A 15,675-nucleotide genomic window follows, 5' to 3' on the forward strand; every position below is an offset into this window, starting at 1 on the left:
ACAAATTTATACCCATAAAGATTTATGTTCTCTTCATCCTGTTCTGAAGTTTTCTATGCTATGTACCTGGAGCTATGCACAGCCAGAATCCAGATGCTTTTACAACATCCCAGCCCTCTGGTGTTGATTTAGAATATTGTGAGTATCAATTAAAATGAAACCCTATTCTCAGGTGGTAAAATTGCAAGTATGTAAAGATAGACATGATGTTTCAAATAATACACAACATCTGTGAGTCACACATCTCAGACTCACAGCTACTAATGGTAATTCCCCTCCACTGACCTCCAAACCTTCAGGTTCTTATAAACGCCCGGAGGAAGAGACTCTGATGAGGGAAATCTCTTGTGTGTAACTCCTTATGGAGCTCTTCCCCAATAATTACATCATGGAATAGGCCACATGGTCTGGCCTGCAAACCTGGCATATCCCTAGGTAAATGTGGAAGGCCAGTGTCATCTGTGTGGACTGCCCCTCTGTTTTACTCTAGCTCCTTGTTGTCCCCCAAACTGAAGTAGCAATGCTCCATTGAAGCTATGCCACCAAGTCCTTCCTCAGTCATGGCTGCTCCCAGGAGGAGGTCTTCAAAGAAAAGATAAAACTTCTGCAGGCTCTATTCACTTTTCAGGTGGCTATATGGCCAGATGGTTGACTGTGTGTTCCACAGTTCCCAGCTACTCATTCCTATGAATAGACACTGGAACCATGAGGGCTCTATAGCATCTGCAGGAATGATGCCACACAAGCAGCTGACCAATCTCCTTCTGTCCTGGAGGGGGAAGATACGCATCAGATGTTTAGAGGTTCTCCTTAGACATATGGACCCAGTTTTCCCAGAACCATTGATTTCAGTAGGAGTAATGCTGGAATAAAGGCAAAATGAAAACTGAGGCCCTCAAGATGAGGGTAATTAACCACTGAAACAATTTACACCAACTGTCTTGGTGGATTCGCCATCACAGGCAATTTTTAAATCAAGCTTGGATGTTTTTCTAAAAGATATGGTCTCTGAATTATTTTGGGGAAGCTCTAGGGCCTGTTTTATACAAGTGGTAAGACTAGGTGATCACAATGGCCCATTCTGATCTTCTTTACATCTATGAGATTTCACTCTAAATATCTATGGTGTGAGTAACATGCCTTCCCAACATTACACAACTACATTTACATTCTGTTAGGTTTTCTTTATTTTTTTTTTTAGTTCAAGAATTACACACTAGCCAACATTATTATTATATATTTACATGCTGAAACTGGCTGCAATAAGTTTAAATTCAAGAAAATATCTCTTATGTGCTACTCATTTACAATCATCATTTTACTACCTCATTTATCCCAGAGGTTAGCAGTCCTTTTGAGAAAGACATGAAGATCTGATGCAATGATATCCACTAGTATTTTGCGTTTTCTAGCCATTGGAAAATGTGCATTATGTGCATATAAGAAAGGCTACAAGGTCATTAGTAAGGCTGATGATTACTACATTATGAAGTAAATAGTACTAAGTAAAAAAGAGATAAATCAGAACTGTGCAAAGACAGTACTAACAGAACCATTTAAACACCCATGCAAATAAAAATGTGAAGGAAGTCAAATCATAGTCAGCTTGTTAGAATTACTTATGATTCAAATGTCCACATGATCTTTAACTCAATCCATACGATGGACCATAAACAATAAAGCCTGGCGAATATTTGTCACATGGCAGTAACAGTGCAAACATACAAAATGTTTATCAAATTGGAATAGATGACCTCATGACCGAGAGAAACATTAAAAAAAATAGTATGACAGTGTAGCTAAGATTTCCAACATTTCATATTCACTGTCAAAGCATTTACTAAAAATAAATAAATAATTTGATACATATAAATGTGTGTCTTGCATATTCTTGCAGAGATGATCTATTTCAATTAGAATTAATTAATGGATATTTAAAATGTTGTTATTTTTACAAAGTAGAATAGGGCAGTGGTTTTGATTAACATTCCATTTGCTCCTTAAAAATTTTGACAAAGTTCCTAGTGCATTTTGTTAAACTTTACCTTTGGTGTTAAGCAGTGACTTATTAGTTTTCCCTTTTTAAACAATTTCTGAAGTGAAGATTCTTTGGCTTTGGGGGACTATGCTATCTAATGACGGTCAAACAGGTTTTTATTTTAAAGTCTACTAATATATATATCATAAGAGAGACAGATTTCAGGAACAGATGCAGCAGACAGGCTTTCTGTAGCGAAATCATTATGGACTGAATTCTCCTTTACACTAATATCCCTTTACTTAACAGGCCAAAGTGGTGTAAAAGGGTCTCACTGTAAATGAGAATCAGGTCCTACCATCTTAATGTTGATCTGAGTACTGAGCGCTGAACTACAATCTTCTGTTGCTTTAATTTTTTAACCATACAAAAATAACCTGTTATGCAAGCAGTAACATTGTTGCAATGACAATTTTACACTACAGTACTTTCCTTGAATTTTTGTATTAAAACTCTTATCTCAAATCCAAATCTGTTTATGCAAAAGGGTGTTTAAATTACTCTGCTAGAGCACTGCAATTATTGTACTTAGTAAAAAAAAGTCACTAAACAATTACCTTATCTATTGACTGCTCATTTACAGCTTATTTAGTTATTTACATAATTTTAGGACACATTAACCTAAACCATAAATAGAATTAGCTTTTTGCCTTACCATAAAGTACAAATTAGAAGTTAAAAATGTTTAAGAAATCTGATAATATTTACACAAGTTCAGCTTAAATCATGGTTGCTCACATTATATGTTCTATGTACACATAGCAAAATGTTATGATCACTACTATTATAATATTGTACCCTGGACATCCCCGCCCTAAGTTATTTTCTATAAATATTAATATTTTCTTTTTTTCTTGGTATCAATAGGACTTTTTTGTTATTGAAAAGTTACTAGTGGACAGTGTTGTTACTAAAAAAAAGGAGAAGAAATAGGCAAGCAATGTGAGGAGTAGTCTAATTTCAGATGCAAGGAGGTACAGTACTATCATAAATGTCAAACTGTGCAATGCTTCATAAGAATTATATGCATTGATCTGCTGATATAGAAATGCCCAGTTACCCTGTATAGTAAGATTTTTTTTAATACATTAATTTGCTTTCTCAAAAAATTATTCATACTCTGGGTGATGATAGAAACAAAACTGTTATTAGCTTATTCCTTTAACACACCAACATATGAATGTGTATTTATATAATGTGTATATAAACACATATGCATATATAGATATATATAAATATATTTGTCTATATACACATACACTTGGATAATGTTTAACATTTGTTTACTTCTCTTATGTTAAGTAGCGTGTTAATTATGGAATTGGAACATGGTTTAATATTTATAGTAAAAGTTATTTGACCTTTAATTTTAATGCACACTTTGCCTAAAATGAACAGGGTTTGTTCCCTCGGTATAAGACCACCCCCCTCACTTTCTCTATGCATTGTGCTTTTGTACCTGACAGATTTTATGTCCTTTGTATTAGAGTCTAAAAACTCTCTGAAGTATTCTGTAACATTATTTAAGACTCTGGTTCTCCCTCCCACCCCCGGGAACGATAAAGGAAATATTCAGAATGACATTGCTTGAGTCTTTCTTCCCAGTCATTAAACCACAATAGGATAGAAACGTAACATTCCTTATGCAAACACAGAAATATGTTGCATGAGTTTTCAGTTCTGAAAATGCATATTATACTTACTAGCAGTCATATACAGTTTATATTTACATATTGATCTCAAATATATCATTAATTAAAACTGTGCCATATTATAGTCATAATTTTCCCATGAATTTCACAAAGATGAAAAACACCTTAATTGCTGGCTGTTCTGCATAATGAAATAACAACATGTGTATTTCTAATTATATTACAAACATTATCTAAATTGTAACTTTAATATTTTAGTTAGTGGATCTAACAACAGTGAACAGGAGTGGAAGGGTTTGGAGTATTCTTTTTAGGTAAATTCTAAGGTAAAAGCTAGTCTGGTTGGTCTAATTTACTCAGAGGGTAGTACACATGATAAAAAGCACAGCTGTTGTATGCTGGCATAATTTATCACTTTTGTCACAAATGTCCCAAGAAGAGGAGGTAATGACTCACACTCCCTTGGTTCTGGTTCTTCCATGCCAGGGTCTTGTCAGTTATCCTCCCCTACACTACCCCCACCACCCAGCCTATTCATATCACAGTGTTTAGCTTTAGTACAAAATTATACCAATCCACATTTGGAAGGGTTTTCCAAAAGTTTTTGTACATGACATTAGTAGCCAAAAGGAAATTAAAGTGCTCCTTCCTCCTATTGATACATCCTTCCCAGTGACACCTGAGCAGAAACCAGACATTTTCTCTTACCTGACAAATAGCAACATTAGAGAGTATTATGGCTTGTACTATATCTTCAGATAAATTAATATGCAATACTAGGATCTGATCTCCATGGTTTTGACTACAGCTGACTTGCTAAACCAGTGCAGAGAGTAAACATACTCTCTATTAGGTTTTATATTTGAGGCATATCTACCATTTGTGTACACTGTGCTCCCTGTATTTAAACTATGCTTCTGTGAAACACAAGTGTTAAAGGCTCTTAGTGCATTGAATGAAAACTGTGAGTATAAGACAGCATTGGGTTATCACAAAGGGTGCCATATATAAAAATAGACTTCTAAGACTGTTACCAATTTGTGGTGTGGATCCTTTCCCGAGAAGTTAGGATGAGTTTGCATGCATGATTCATAGAAGTTCAAACTTCAAATGCAGCTACAAAAGCACATTGTTCTGGTTTCTGAAATGCACTGAGAACTCATGTGTGATTAGCCATGGAAAGGCTAATCACATGGTCAAAAGCTTGAATATACATGCAGTTCAAGGTTTGACCAAAGAGGCAGTACTGAGTACCCACCATTCCACTAAAAAAGAGAGTTGTGGGTACTCAGTGCATCTAATTTTCAGGTTCTTTCCCAATAACATTCAAAGCTATTTTTTCTCTCTTTCTGAAGCAGAAACCCATGGTAATGTGGAATAAAAGTAAAAAATAATGGTGTAAACTTGGCCTATTAATCCTCAAAGCAGTTTTCCTATAATCATTTGTCTCTCCTAACCCTTCTCCACAGAAATTTCCATGAGATACTACTACTTTTTTAAAGGAGAGAAAAAAAATCTGCTTTTTATGAAAAATGTTAAGGAATCATTCTTAAAAGGACTGGCAATTGAATCCTTAAATATGGAAAACATAGCTGTAAATTTTCCTCTGCTATATCAGAAATACTACTATTCAGAGCATGCTGGAATTTGTGGTTCTTTAAGAAATCTGTATATAGCTGAGAGGTAGCATAGTTACAACAGGATGTGTCTACTGCTATCGTAACTATTTTTCGTTGAAGAGCAGAGTGAATAGTTCTGTAGAAGTCATTAGAAGTTGGTGATTTTTCTTACCACAGTTGTCAATTTTTATTTTTCATTAAATGAGCACATTTTCTAACTTGCCTGACCCTTTAGGAATAGTTCTCCTATAAAAAAAAAATTACATGGAAGGAAAAACAAGAGGATACTATTTTCTTTTAAATAAAAATCTCCCACATTTTCTAAGGCAAAATTGAATTTTGCCAGTTTTTAAAGGAAGCCATTAGACCTTCTAAAGCAGGAAACACTGAAAAGCTTAGTTAATCTGTTAAAGGCATGCCTACCAAATTGTTCCCTTTATAATATCTTATTAAATTAAATTAAATTAAACAAACAAACAAACAAACAAATGCATGGCACGGTCTGGAGAAAATATCCTATCTGTAAATTTTCTATTGAAGTTACAAAAATGGAAACTTTCTGAAATCTGAATTCTTCAAACAGCTAACATATTAATTCCTGTAACTGTCTGCTCTCTCAATAACTTTTAAATTGGACGTTAGATTCTGAATATAAAGGCATTCTCAGGTGTAAAGCACGGAAGCCTACAAACCTGAAAAAAACCACTCAATTCCATATGAATCTTTTGGACTCATACAGGGACATTGACTGACAACATTCATTTGTACAATATGATTCTAGCCTTCCTTTTCTTTGGGGCTGCATTCTTGAATGGTTGCCACTTGTCTCCCCTTTTCTATCCTAAAAGGGCAGGGCACCAATGGTTTCCATTAGCCGTCTGTAAAGTTACTATTTGGCCAACCAACATTTGGCACTTTGAACAAATGATTCCATCTCCCAGGAACTGAGCACATCAACATGTCCACCATTTAGGTCATGATAGGTTGGTCCATCTCTAAATCTGATTTCCACATTCCCCCACATATCAAAAGTGCAATGAATTGTAACCATGACCTTATGCCAACTCTTTAAAATCCAAAACAAAACTAGTATTACTTGCTTAAGTTTCTGTGCAAACTCCTAACCCGCTCATAATATCAGTCAAAGATTTAGTCTTTCAATAAAAATTAGCAATTACCTGACTACTGCTCAGAAATCTTTGACCATCATCATCATGAAGGTGAGATGATAGGCACTACTTGTTTGAGTTTACACATTTAGAAGATAAGTGTATATGTTTCATAAGCATGATAGCATCTTAGTACACTCTTTAATCAAGTATAGATGCATATGTACTCGATGTGCAATTTCAAAGAAATGACACATTCTGCTGTTAAAACTCAAACCTGTCTCCCAAATTTCCCTTTTTTATAGTTTAAGTTTTTAAACTCATATATATGAGTGTTGAAAAAAAATGATTGAATGGAATTTTGCTTTCACTCTTCATATACACCAACATTTTTAAAAGGGGGAACATGTTTCTACTGTAACTAAGAATGTGTTTATGACTTAGCAGAAGCAACTGAAACATTATAAAACAGACCGTAGAGTGGGCCAGCAACTAAGGTGTTTTAAAGTAACTTTTGTCCTGAATAGAATTTTTCTAAGTCCCACTTTTGGCTGTACAACCAATTTGGAGAGAAATCCAGTTCTTGCTTTCTGTGTGGCTTTGTTTTTTAGTTCACATAGTAAAGCCAATAGACAATATTGAAGAAGGAAAAAACAACAGGGAAGAATATGCGTGACCATCGATCTATGGCATTTACATCAGTCAAGTCAGGGATGTTAATTTTCAGTTGAGAGGCACGTCTCCGTAGCCTACTTTTCTTTTGTGCCACATGTCGCTCCAGGGCATTGCGTCCAAAGCTGTGTCTGGGCAAGCCAGCTTTCCGGTACTGGATGCTTGAAGTATCGTAGGCCAGCATAGTGCTTCTAGGGTCCCCAAGCCCCATAACAGCCTCGGAGGCAGCCATCTCATTTTTAATTTCAAGTGTGCTCAACAAAATGTTTTCATGTGGATCCATCTGCAAGATATAAGAAGGCAGCTTTAGCATGGGGGAACGAAAAGCCCAATCAGTTGTAAACTGAGATCACATTGACAAAGGTTGGACCTAACAATACCAATCCACTTGATTCCTATCTATCGAAAAAACTTCTACTCCTGTCCTTTAAATACAACCATTACAGTTTTTACTGTCATTCCTTTGTAAATGGTAATAGTAATAAGGCCTGTCCTGTATGTCTGAACAGATAATATTTGCTGGATCCCAGATTTTAAGAGCAGAGGCCATACACAGTTATGACCCAGCGTCAGTGGCCACATCCTAATCTCACATGTCTAGCACAAACCTCCATGCATCTTGAAAAAGTATGGTACTGCCCTTGTGCACACATATCTGGGTTTAATATAGTGCTAGGAGTTTTTTGGTTTTGGTTTTTCTTTTAACATGAAATGCAGCCTCTGCTTTGACAAAACCTCCAAATGTGCACGACAGAGGTGAATTCAGTGGTGCTATACATGAATGCTGGAGCATGCCCATGAGGATAAAGCAAACATGATTTGCTCCCTCAAGATACTCAGCAGTTTTGTAAGAAGATCACATAAGAAATCTTGAAATTCTAACACAACCACTGGCGACTGGGAGAGAAAATATGGACATGCTCTATATTATACCTATAGGCAGTCTCCACTCTCCAGTGCTCATGATCTTCATAAGCACAGTGCATGCTGGGTCATTTCATCAGACCAGAGCACTGGCAACAGCACAGGGCTGAATTTTAGAGGCAAGAAAAAAAATGCATTTATTTCAGAGTGTAATCACATTAAATTTAATTGCACATTTGTTTCAATATGTGGTTACTAACTTTTTAAAAAAAAATAATAACTCAAACAAGGCAATTCAATGAAAAAAGTATTCAGTGAAAAAAGCATTAATGCAATGTTATGATTAAAAGCCTGAATACACAAAAGTCAGGGCATTCAAAGATACGGGACTAAATTCTACTCTAGTGTAAATCTGGAATGCAACAGCGGCCCTTAAAACTTTTCCATTTTTAAAAAAAATAAATATATACGCTTACCTAAATCTTTGTACTTTTCCCTACAATTCCCCATGTAGTTATCACAAGAAATATTTTGAATTATGGAAATACTGAGGTTAACTAACAGCAAATACTAGATAATTAATTAGGAAAAATGACGAGTTACAAGCCCTTTTGAAAGTTTCATTTTCCATATTGTCTAATCCAGATATGAGGGGTGAAAATCTGACCCTACTGAAGTCAATGGGAGATTTGTCATTCACCCCAATAGGGCCAGGATTTCACCCAAGAGGTTTAACAAAGGTCAGGCCTTGGGTTACTTTGGCTTAAAAAGGAAGCTAGACATCTGTACATTTATAAGAATCTACCATAGGAATGACTTTGGTTTAAACAAATTTGGCCACAGCTGAAGTTCTTTGAGACTGAACTGAATCTGAACAGTTTATCTACCCTCTGGCTGCACTGATATCAGCCCACAAGGTGTTCTTTAGAGAACACTATAGAATATACTTTGTATGAAAATACAAATACAAGTTTTATTATAGTCAAATAGACTTGGAACTAGACATGCTACAGTAAACAGCTAAGAACTTTTCTCCACTTAACTATTTATTTCTTTTGCACTGTGTCTTGTATGGCTGCTGTTGATATGTCATTAAGATCACTGAAATGTTAGCCTGCAGCTAGCAAATGTGGCAGCACAGCAAGCTGCTGCATTTAGTATCACTAAACAGAAAGGAAGTAGTTGCAAGAATATATTTTGTTTTAGAACCTTTATTTATTTAAAATTCTAAACTAGTCTCTGGGGATAGGTGTCTTCTTCTGCACATATCACGTTTGTCTACCATGACAGCTGGAAAAGAGGTTTTGCAAAACCTCAACAACTTTTCTGAAGAAAAACAGAAGTAACCCCGAACACATTAAATTAGTGTTGGGCGAACCTCCAAATGGCTGAATGCTCAGATAAGCACACAAAAGTTCGCATGAGTATCCAGAACTAATCTGACCTTCCCACACCTGGAACATTTTTTGAACATCTCACAAGAATAGTAATTTTCCCGGTATTTCAGATCTTTCACTTCCAATCCAGGAAGCACAGAGGGATGTGAAAATGAAAAATAATAAAAAATATTAACCTAACTTTTGATCCTCAAAAAAGGTTCACTGTGAGATTAGAGTGAGGAATGTCATTTGAATTTACCAGGTTCGCCCAGCCCTAAATAAAATGTACAGGTACATTTGTTACTACATAGATGTTTGAGATAGAATGATAATGAATCATGTTTACTGTACACAGCACGATCCCAAAGCGCTTTACAAACTTTAGAAAGAAGAATCACTTCACAAGCCAGTGAAATGCAATCACCTGTCAGGTGAAATGTGGTGACTGTCTATCAGTGCAGAACAACACACTTTATTTTAATACAGGAAATGAAGAATGCTGTAGCCAATTGAAACTATGGGGTGGGTGGGTGGTGGTGGGAAGGTCAAATAAGCAGAACATAATTACACAAATTGAAATTTGGCCAGGAGGCTTGGGGTTGCGGTGCCTACTCCTACAAAAAGTGCCATGGGATCTTTAATGACCATAAATGGTCAGGACCTCAATTTTAAGTCTCTAAGGATAAAAACATTTAAAAAACAATGAAAGATACCTTTGTTGAATACATTTCTGGACAATGATATGTGCCAATTATTCTTCTGTCCTGTAAGTTAATAAAATCAAGACCAGTTTCCTTAGAGATAAGGTAGCTGTTATCTTTCAGTAAAAATTAATGCACTATAGGGTATTAATAGGATATGCATTTTTAATTAAAGGTACAGGGCCCTCTAAGCCAACAGCCAGCATAAGTATATTCTGGCTTTAGAGGTGCTATTACTGCCTTGGCCCTACCACTGTAGGTAACAAATTAGTGACGTAAATGCATTTTTTCTGACTGGTCATTCTGACCCAGGAAGATATGATGATATGAAAAGAATCATAGAAATTATTTTTGGGGGAAGTGGGCATACAAGTGGTTTCAAAGGTGGTAGCAGAAGGTTAAAAAAAATCTTTTGGTGCTGAATGATTGTTCAACCATACAACAGGACTCCTTATGGTGAACAGAGTTCAAACATAACGGAGAAATTCCCAGGGGAGGAGGGAGGGAAGAAAGGAGGATGGGAAGATGATGAAAAAAGTAGCAGTAAAAACTATGGAAATAAAAGGTGAATTCAGAAGTGGAAAAGTGGTGCCTAGAGCACAGCACACATGCAGGAGTTTTCATCACCAGTCTAATAAGGAGGATGGCAAAATAAATGGCATAAATGGTATTCATAGTAGGTCTAGGTCGAGCTGAGAAAAAATGACCCTGGAGCCCTATAAGAAGGTTACTGATCTTTTCTGATGGCCTCCCAAACAAAAGAAATACACAGAGAAGAGAGTGTTTAAATGTTATCATTGTATGTTCTCCCTGCTACACAGAAACTCCAAAATGATGGCTATCTAAAGGAATTCCTGTTACACTTATTAATTATCCAATGTAAAATATCTTAAATGTACAACTTCTACATTCATTCTCATGGGTATATAAATTTAGGAGGATTCACTTCCACAAACAAACAATCACTCTTCTCTCTAGATGCTGGTAGGGAATCAGTAACTTGGTTTTGGAGTATTATCTCCTGCTGTATTCAACATTTATTTATCCCTGTAATGGATAACTTAGCCATTCAAAACACATAATATCATTGACATCTTTACTTTCTGGTATTCAAACAAAATTCTTGTTTAATCTATATAGTATAGATACTTGCAGATACGGATTGTTCATTTTAAAGACAGGGTGGCACAGAAGAAATGTATAAGATAGATATGATGGCTGGTATTTCAGTGAAATCTGGGTGAAACAAGAACATAGGTGAGAAATGCATAGAAATTATGTACAATTTCATTAGGTAAGGGTATGCCCTGCCAAATTTGCCAAAGCCAAATTGGTCCACTCTGCCAGGACAGGAAAAGTAAAATTACCTAATTTGTTCAGAAGTTTATTTGTCTTTCTAATTTCACTCTAGAAAATATTCAAAAAAATTTAATGGTTTACAAATGGCAGCCAAACTATATGTAGTTGTTCTGGAGTGGTAAATGTGCTTCTAAAACTAACTGTATATGCACTTCAAAATGCATGTAAATATTTCAAAATCTCCAAATATGGACCTGTGCCACTAAATATGCACATGGGTGTTTGTGCCCCCATAGAAGAAAGCGAGCTTTACTTTCAGAACTATAGCAATTGTTCAGAAAGAAACCTGACACTAGGCAAAGCTCTCCTGGGTTCAGATTTTGTAACAACTTGAAAAGTGAGAAGTTCATAGACTTTGCAGTTAACCTGAGGTGAGATGTGAGCAAACATGGGCTGAGTTATGATTTCAGGTGATTTTGTTAGATTTTAGGGCAAGATGGAAATTCAACAAAACTCTGCAGAGTCAGTAGTGATTTCCTTCAGGTTCTTGGGTTTATCTAAACCCTAAAACTCAAAGTAAATCAATGGGGTTTAACTCACACTGATAGGAAACTTTGAAAATAAACTGAAAAAAACATGTGAACCAAGACTGCTGAGCTTTACGCATCTCTAATTACTTGCACCAAAATTCCCAGGGGCCTAATTTCACCAATGGGGGTTAAAAAAAGAAAACTCAGCAAACTCCATAATTTCACATTTCCACACAACATCTACATTCCAGACCTGACTATGTTCCTTCAGGGTTTGAGCCAAAGCCCACTGAAGTCAATGGAAAGACTCATTAATTTCAAAGGGTTTTGAATCAGAAGTTGAATTTGCTCCATGGCTTACAATGTGGAGGACACTGTTGGAAAAGGCCAGAGATGTGATTCTTGGTCTCCTTATATCCAGTCTTGGTCCCTAGACTCTAGTTTACAGCAGCCATTTTGTAATACCAGTTATCCTTACCTATTTCCAGGAGTAAATAGACACAGGCACCTGAACCATCCAGTGGAGAGAAGGATGAGGAGCAGTCTATATAGATACAATTTCTCCCTCCCTACTTTTAGCCAGGGAAAGTTTAGCCCTACCTTATCCCCTAGCAGAATGGGAGGGACTAGGCATATAAACAAAACCTTTAAATTGTGTGTTCAATCTCCATTTCCATATAGCAGCTTTAGGTGACTGTAACCTGCAACTAAATCTCTGAATCAGGAAACCATCCCAATTCAGGACAGCACTGAAGCAGATGCTTAATTTTAAGGGGTCTTAAGCACATTATTAAAGTTAAGCATAGACTTAAGTGCTTTCCTGAATCGGGGCTTAAAATATTACCCTTCGCCCTTTAATCTACAGTAGTAATCTGTGTAATAGTTGTTAGGTATTATGAATCCTCAGGTGAAGGAAGAAAGATTCATTGGGAGAAGGAAGGAATTTTACAAGGCAAAGCAGGTAAGACAAGACAGGAATGAACGGACATATAGGAAAACAATAGTGAATGTATTTCAGCTATCTCAAAGGAATAAGCTTACACACACACACACCCACACACCAAACAGTCCTTTTTAAAAATCTCTGTAATGATATTTGGCAAGTTAAATACCTATTATTACCAAATACACATTGTTTAAGCTACACTGCAATTTAGAAACCTAAAAAAAAAAAAAAAAGAAAAACTATGCATTTGAAAAATGTTATTAGAACTCCATTGATCGTATTTAAGGGCAATCACCACCTCTTTAAGAAATCTGAGTGCAGAGAAAATGGGATGTCGGTAAAAATTTGACATCACAAACCACCATAATTGAAGTGGAAAAAAAATTTCATTCTAAGCTGTATTGGTTGTAGCTTAAAGCAAACAAAAAAACCTGTGAACCAAATTTTCTCAAATGTGCATACAGCATAGACATTTTTTTTTCCCCGATTGGAAACTAATCTGAAGGTTCTGAAGTTTAAAATTGGACCTGTCTGAACTATCAAATTTTTTTTTAAATGGGACACTTTTTTGTGTGCTGGGGGAGGGAAGGAAACAAACTTTTATCTGAAGTAATATATAAGGAAGCTTTTGAGTAGAGCTGACTGAAAATTTTAAAATTTCAAAATAATGAAAATTTTTAGCAGAACTATAAAAATGTTGAGAAATTTAGGACGTAGTGAAGAAAATGGATTTTAAGTCCTTTACTAGGCCATTCATCTAGTCACTGGATGCCTTCCCTATGGAGTACCTGCACTGGACATCTGCCCCACACTTACAAATTAAGTTGTGACATATAGCCTACCACCTTTTCTTCTTCCTGACACCCACTGTGGGGAAGGCGAAAAACCTCACTCCACCGAAGCCGATCTGGCGGTGAGGGAAAATTTCCTTCCCAGCCCCCCTAAAAAGGAGCGACTAGCACAATGCCCACATTATATCCTAACTCAACCTGATATTAGCCATCTCTCGGGGAGGGAGGGCGGCTGCTACCTTGCCTGCTGTGTGGAAAAAGGGCTTCCAACACCCAGGGCCTTCTGATCTCAGATTCCTGAGGAGTGAGTCAGCACCACAAATCTGACCACTGATCACCTTTTGCAGCAGTTTCTGACCTCCTCCCTACTGCCGCATAAAAGCGCCGCTGCCTTCCTTCAGCAAGCCCAGACAATGTTCCCTGCCTCCGCTTCAGGTGCGGTGTGGTCATTCTCACTCTTTTTGGGAGATCATCACACATCTTATTCGAATCACATTTACATAGGTCTACCTTTTGGGAGGATCATACAAAAATGCTTTTGTTGTGAGGGAAATCTTTGCAGTTCATTTTTAAGTGGCAGATTAATTGAATACAACATTACCCTAGACAATAATTTAAGAGCAAAAAATTTATTTCCTTTAAAAAAAAATGAAGTCTAATTGACAATATAAGCCTGGGGAGGAGGGAGTGAGAAACATTTCAGATGATGATTAGCTGTGAGGCTTATGACTTAACTAAGACAGAAATAAGCTGATGAACAGGAAGCATGTGCAAAAATGTATCATGTATGTTTTCAGTATCTTAAAGATATTTGTTTTTTTCTTGCATATTGAAATGATTTTTGTACATAAGGCAAAACTCTCACAGACTTCCTCTCAGTAGGGTCTACACGAGTGGGATCCTACTATTAATTAAGCTTATGAAGTACCTCAACATGAGGAGCATGCACCAAAAGCCACTACAGAAAGAGCGCCAAATGGCTTATCTCCAAACATTTATAACTGAAATCCTCTATTGCAGCTCTTTGAATGTTTCCTGAAAAGCCAAATATGCTGGAAATACTGGATTGTTATCACAACTGGTGGTAGCAATTTGAAAAGATAGACACAAAGATCTTACGCTATCAATTGGCAATAGTTCTGTTTTTGATACACAAGCTAGACAGTCAACATAATGCTAATAAGTTTTGGCATATCTAGCCCATTCTCAAAACAAACTGCTGTAAAATGCAGACAAAATACTTTTCCAACATGAAGTCAAGTCAAATATATGAAGCCTTAAGGGGCAAGCACTCAGGCACAGGGGGATGTTTAATCACAACTTGGAAGATAAGAAACTGGAGAGAAGATTGCATGGCATGTTCCATTCATCTTCATACGACATAGTTGCTTGGATGCAGGTTAAACTTCAGGATTTTGGAGTGTGTCAGAATTATGATTCTTTGACGCCCAACTCAAAGCTTAAGGGAGGAACAGGTGTCACTGGCCTTAAGAAGCAGTGGCAAATACTATGAATAAGAAATGCGGTGAAATTTCTCTCGACTCCAGCAGGACCAGAATTTCATTCATGATTATGGAGAATTATTTGCAAATTTCTAGCCACAGGAAAATGTTTATATTTTTGAAGGTTATCTTCACAACAAAGGAGCTAGAAATGTCTTTGTAAACAAAAATTAAAGAAAATGAATAAAGGAGTAATTTCAAGGTCAGAAAAACTGGCTGTGGGCTTCACTGATCGTTTGGTATCATTAAAATTAGCAGTGCTCTGTTGTAAAGTAATTAGAAAAGCTCCTCTATCATTTACTTTGTTAGAATTAGAACATAATGTGTGGCTTACCTGTACCTTGATATTCTAGTTTTAGGGCATGTTTGGGGGAAATATGCACGACAAGAACAGAATGAGGGTTTCTGTTGCAGAAGAAATAGAGGCATTTTAGGCTTTTTTCCAAGTAAAATTCTGCATGGATGTCAAAAATATCCAAGTACATTATATATTTAGATTTATACATACACTCATTCTAAAGTAGGTAAAGAAAGGGAACACACTGTTTTGCCCCATTTTGCCATTTTCAGTTG

At 36.4% G+C, this 15,675-nt stretch overlaps 1 protein-coding gene across 2 annotated transcripts in view; it reads right to left on the reverse strand.

Annotated features, from left to right (window-relative positions):
- Positions 1–6,798: 6,798 nt before the first annotated feature.
- Positions 6,799–15,675, reverse strand: part of GABRB2 (gamma-aminobutyric acid type A receptor subunit beta2) — a 245,246-nt gene continuing 236,369 nt past the window's right edge. Inside the window, exons 10-11 of one of the 2 annotated variants that reach the window (XM_084637282.1) lie at positions 10,047–10,097; positions 6,799–7,373 (exon numbers count right to left, since the gene is read on the reverse strand). In XM_084637282.1, the coding sequence (XP_084493408.1) occupies positions 7,026–7,373; positions 10,047–10,097 (399 nt within the window). In that variant the 3' untranslated portion in view covers positions 6,799–7,025. The remainder of the gene's footprint in view (positions 7,374–10,046; positions 10,098–15,675) is intronic. The other variant, XM_084637283.1, reaches the window with a different exon arrangement.

Source organism: Lepidochelys olivacea (genome assembly GCF_965140295.1).
Source record: "Lepidochelys olivacea isolate rLepOli2 genome assembly, chromosome: 8".
NCBI classification, from domain to species: Eukaryota; Metazoa; Chordata; order Testudines; family Cheloniidae; genus Lepidochelys; species Lepidochelys olivacea.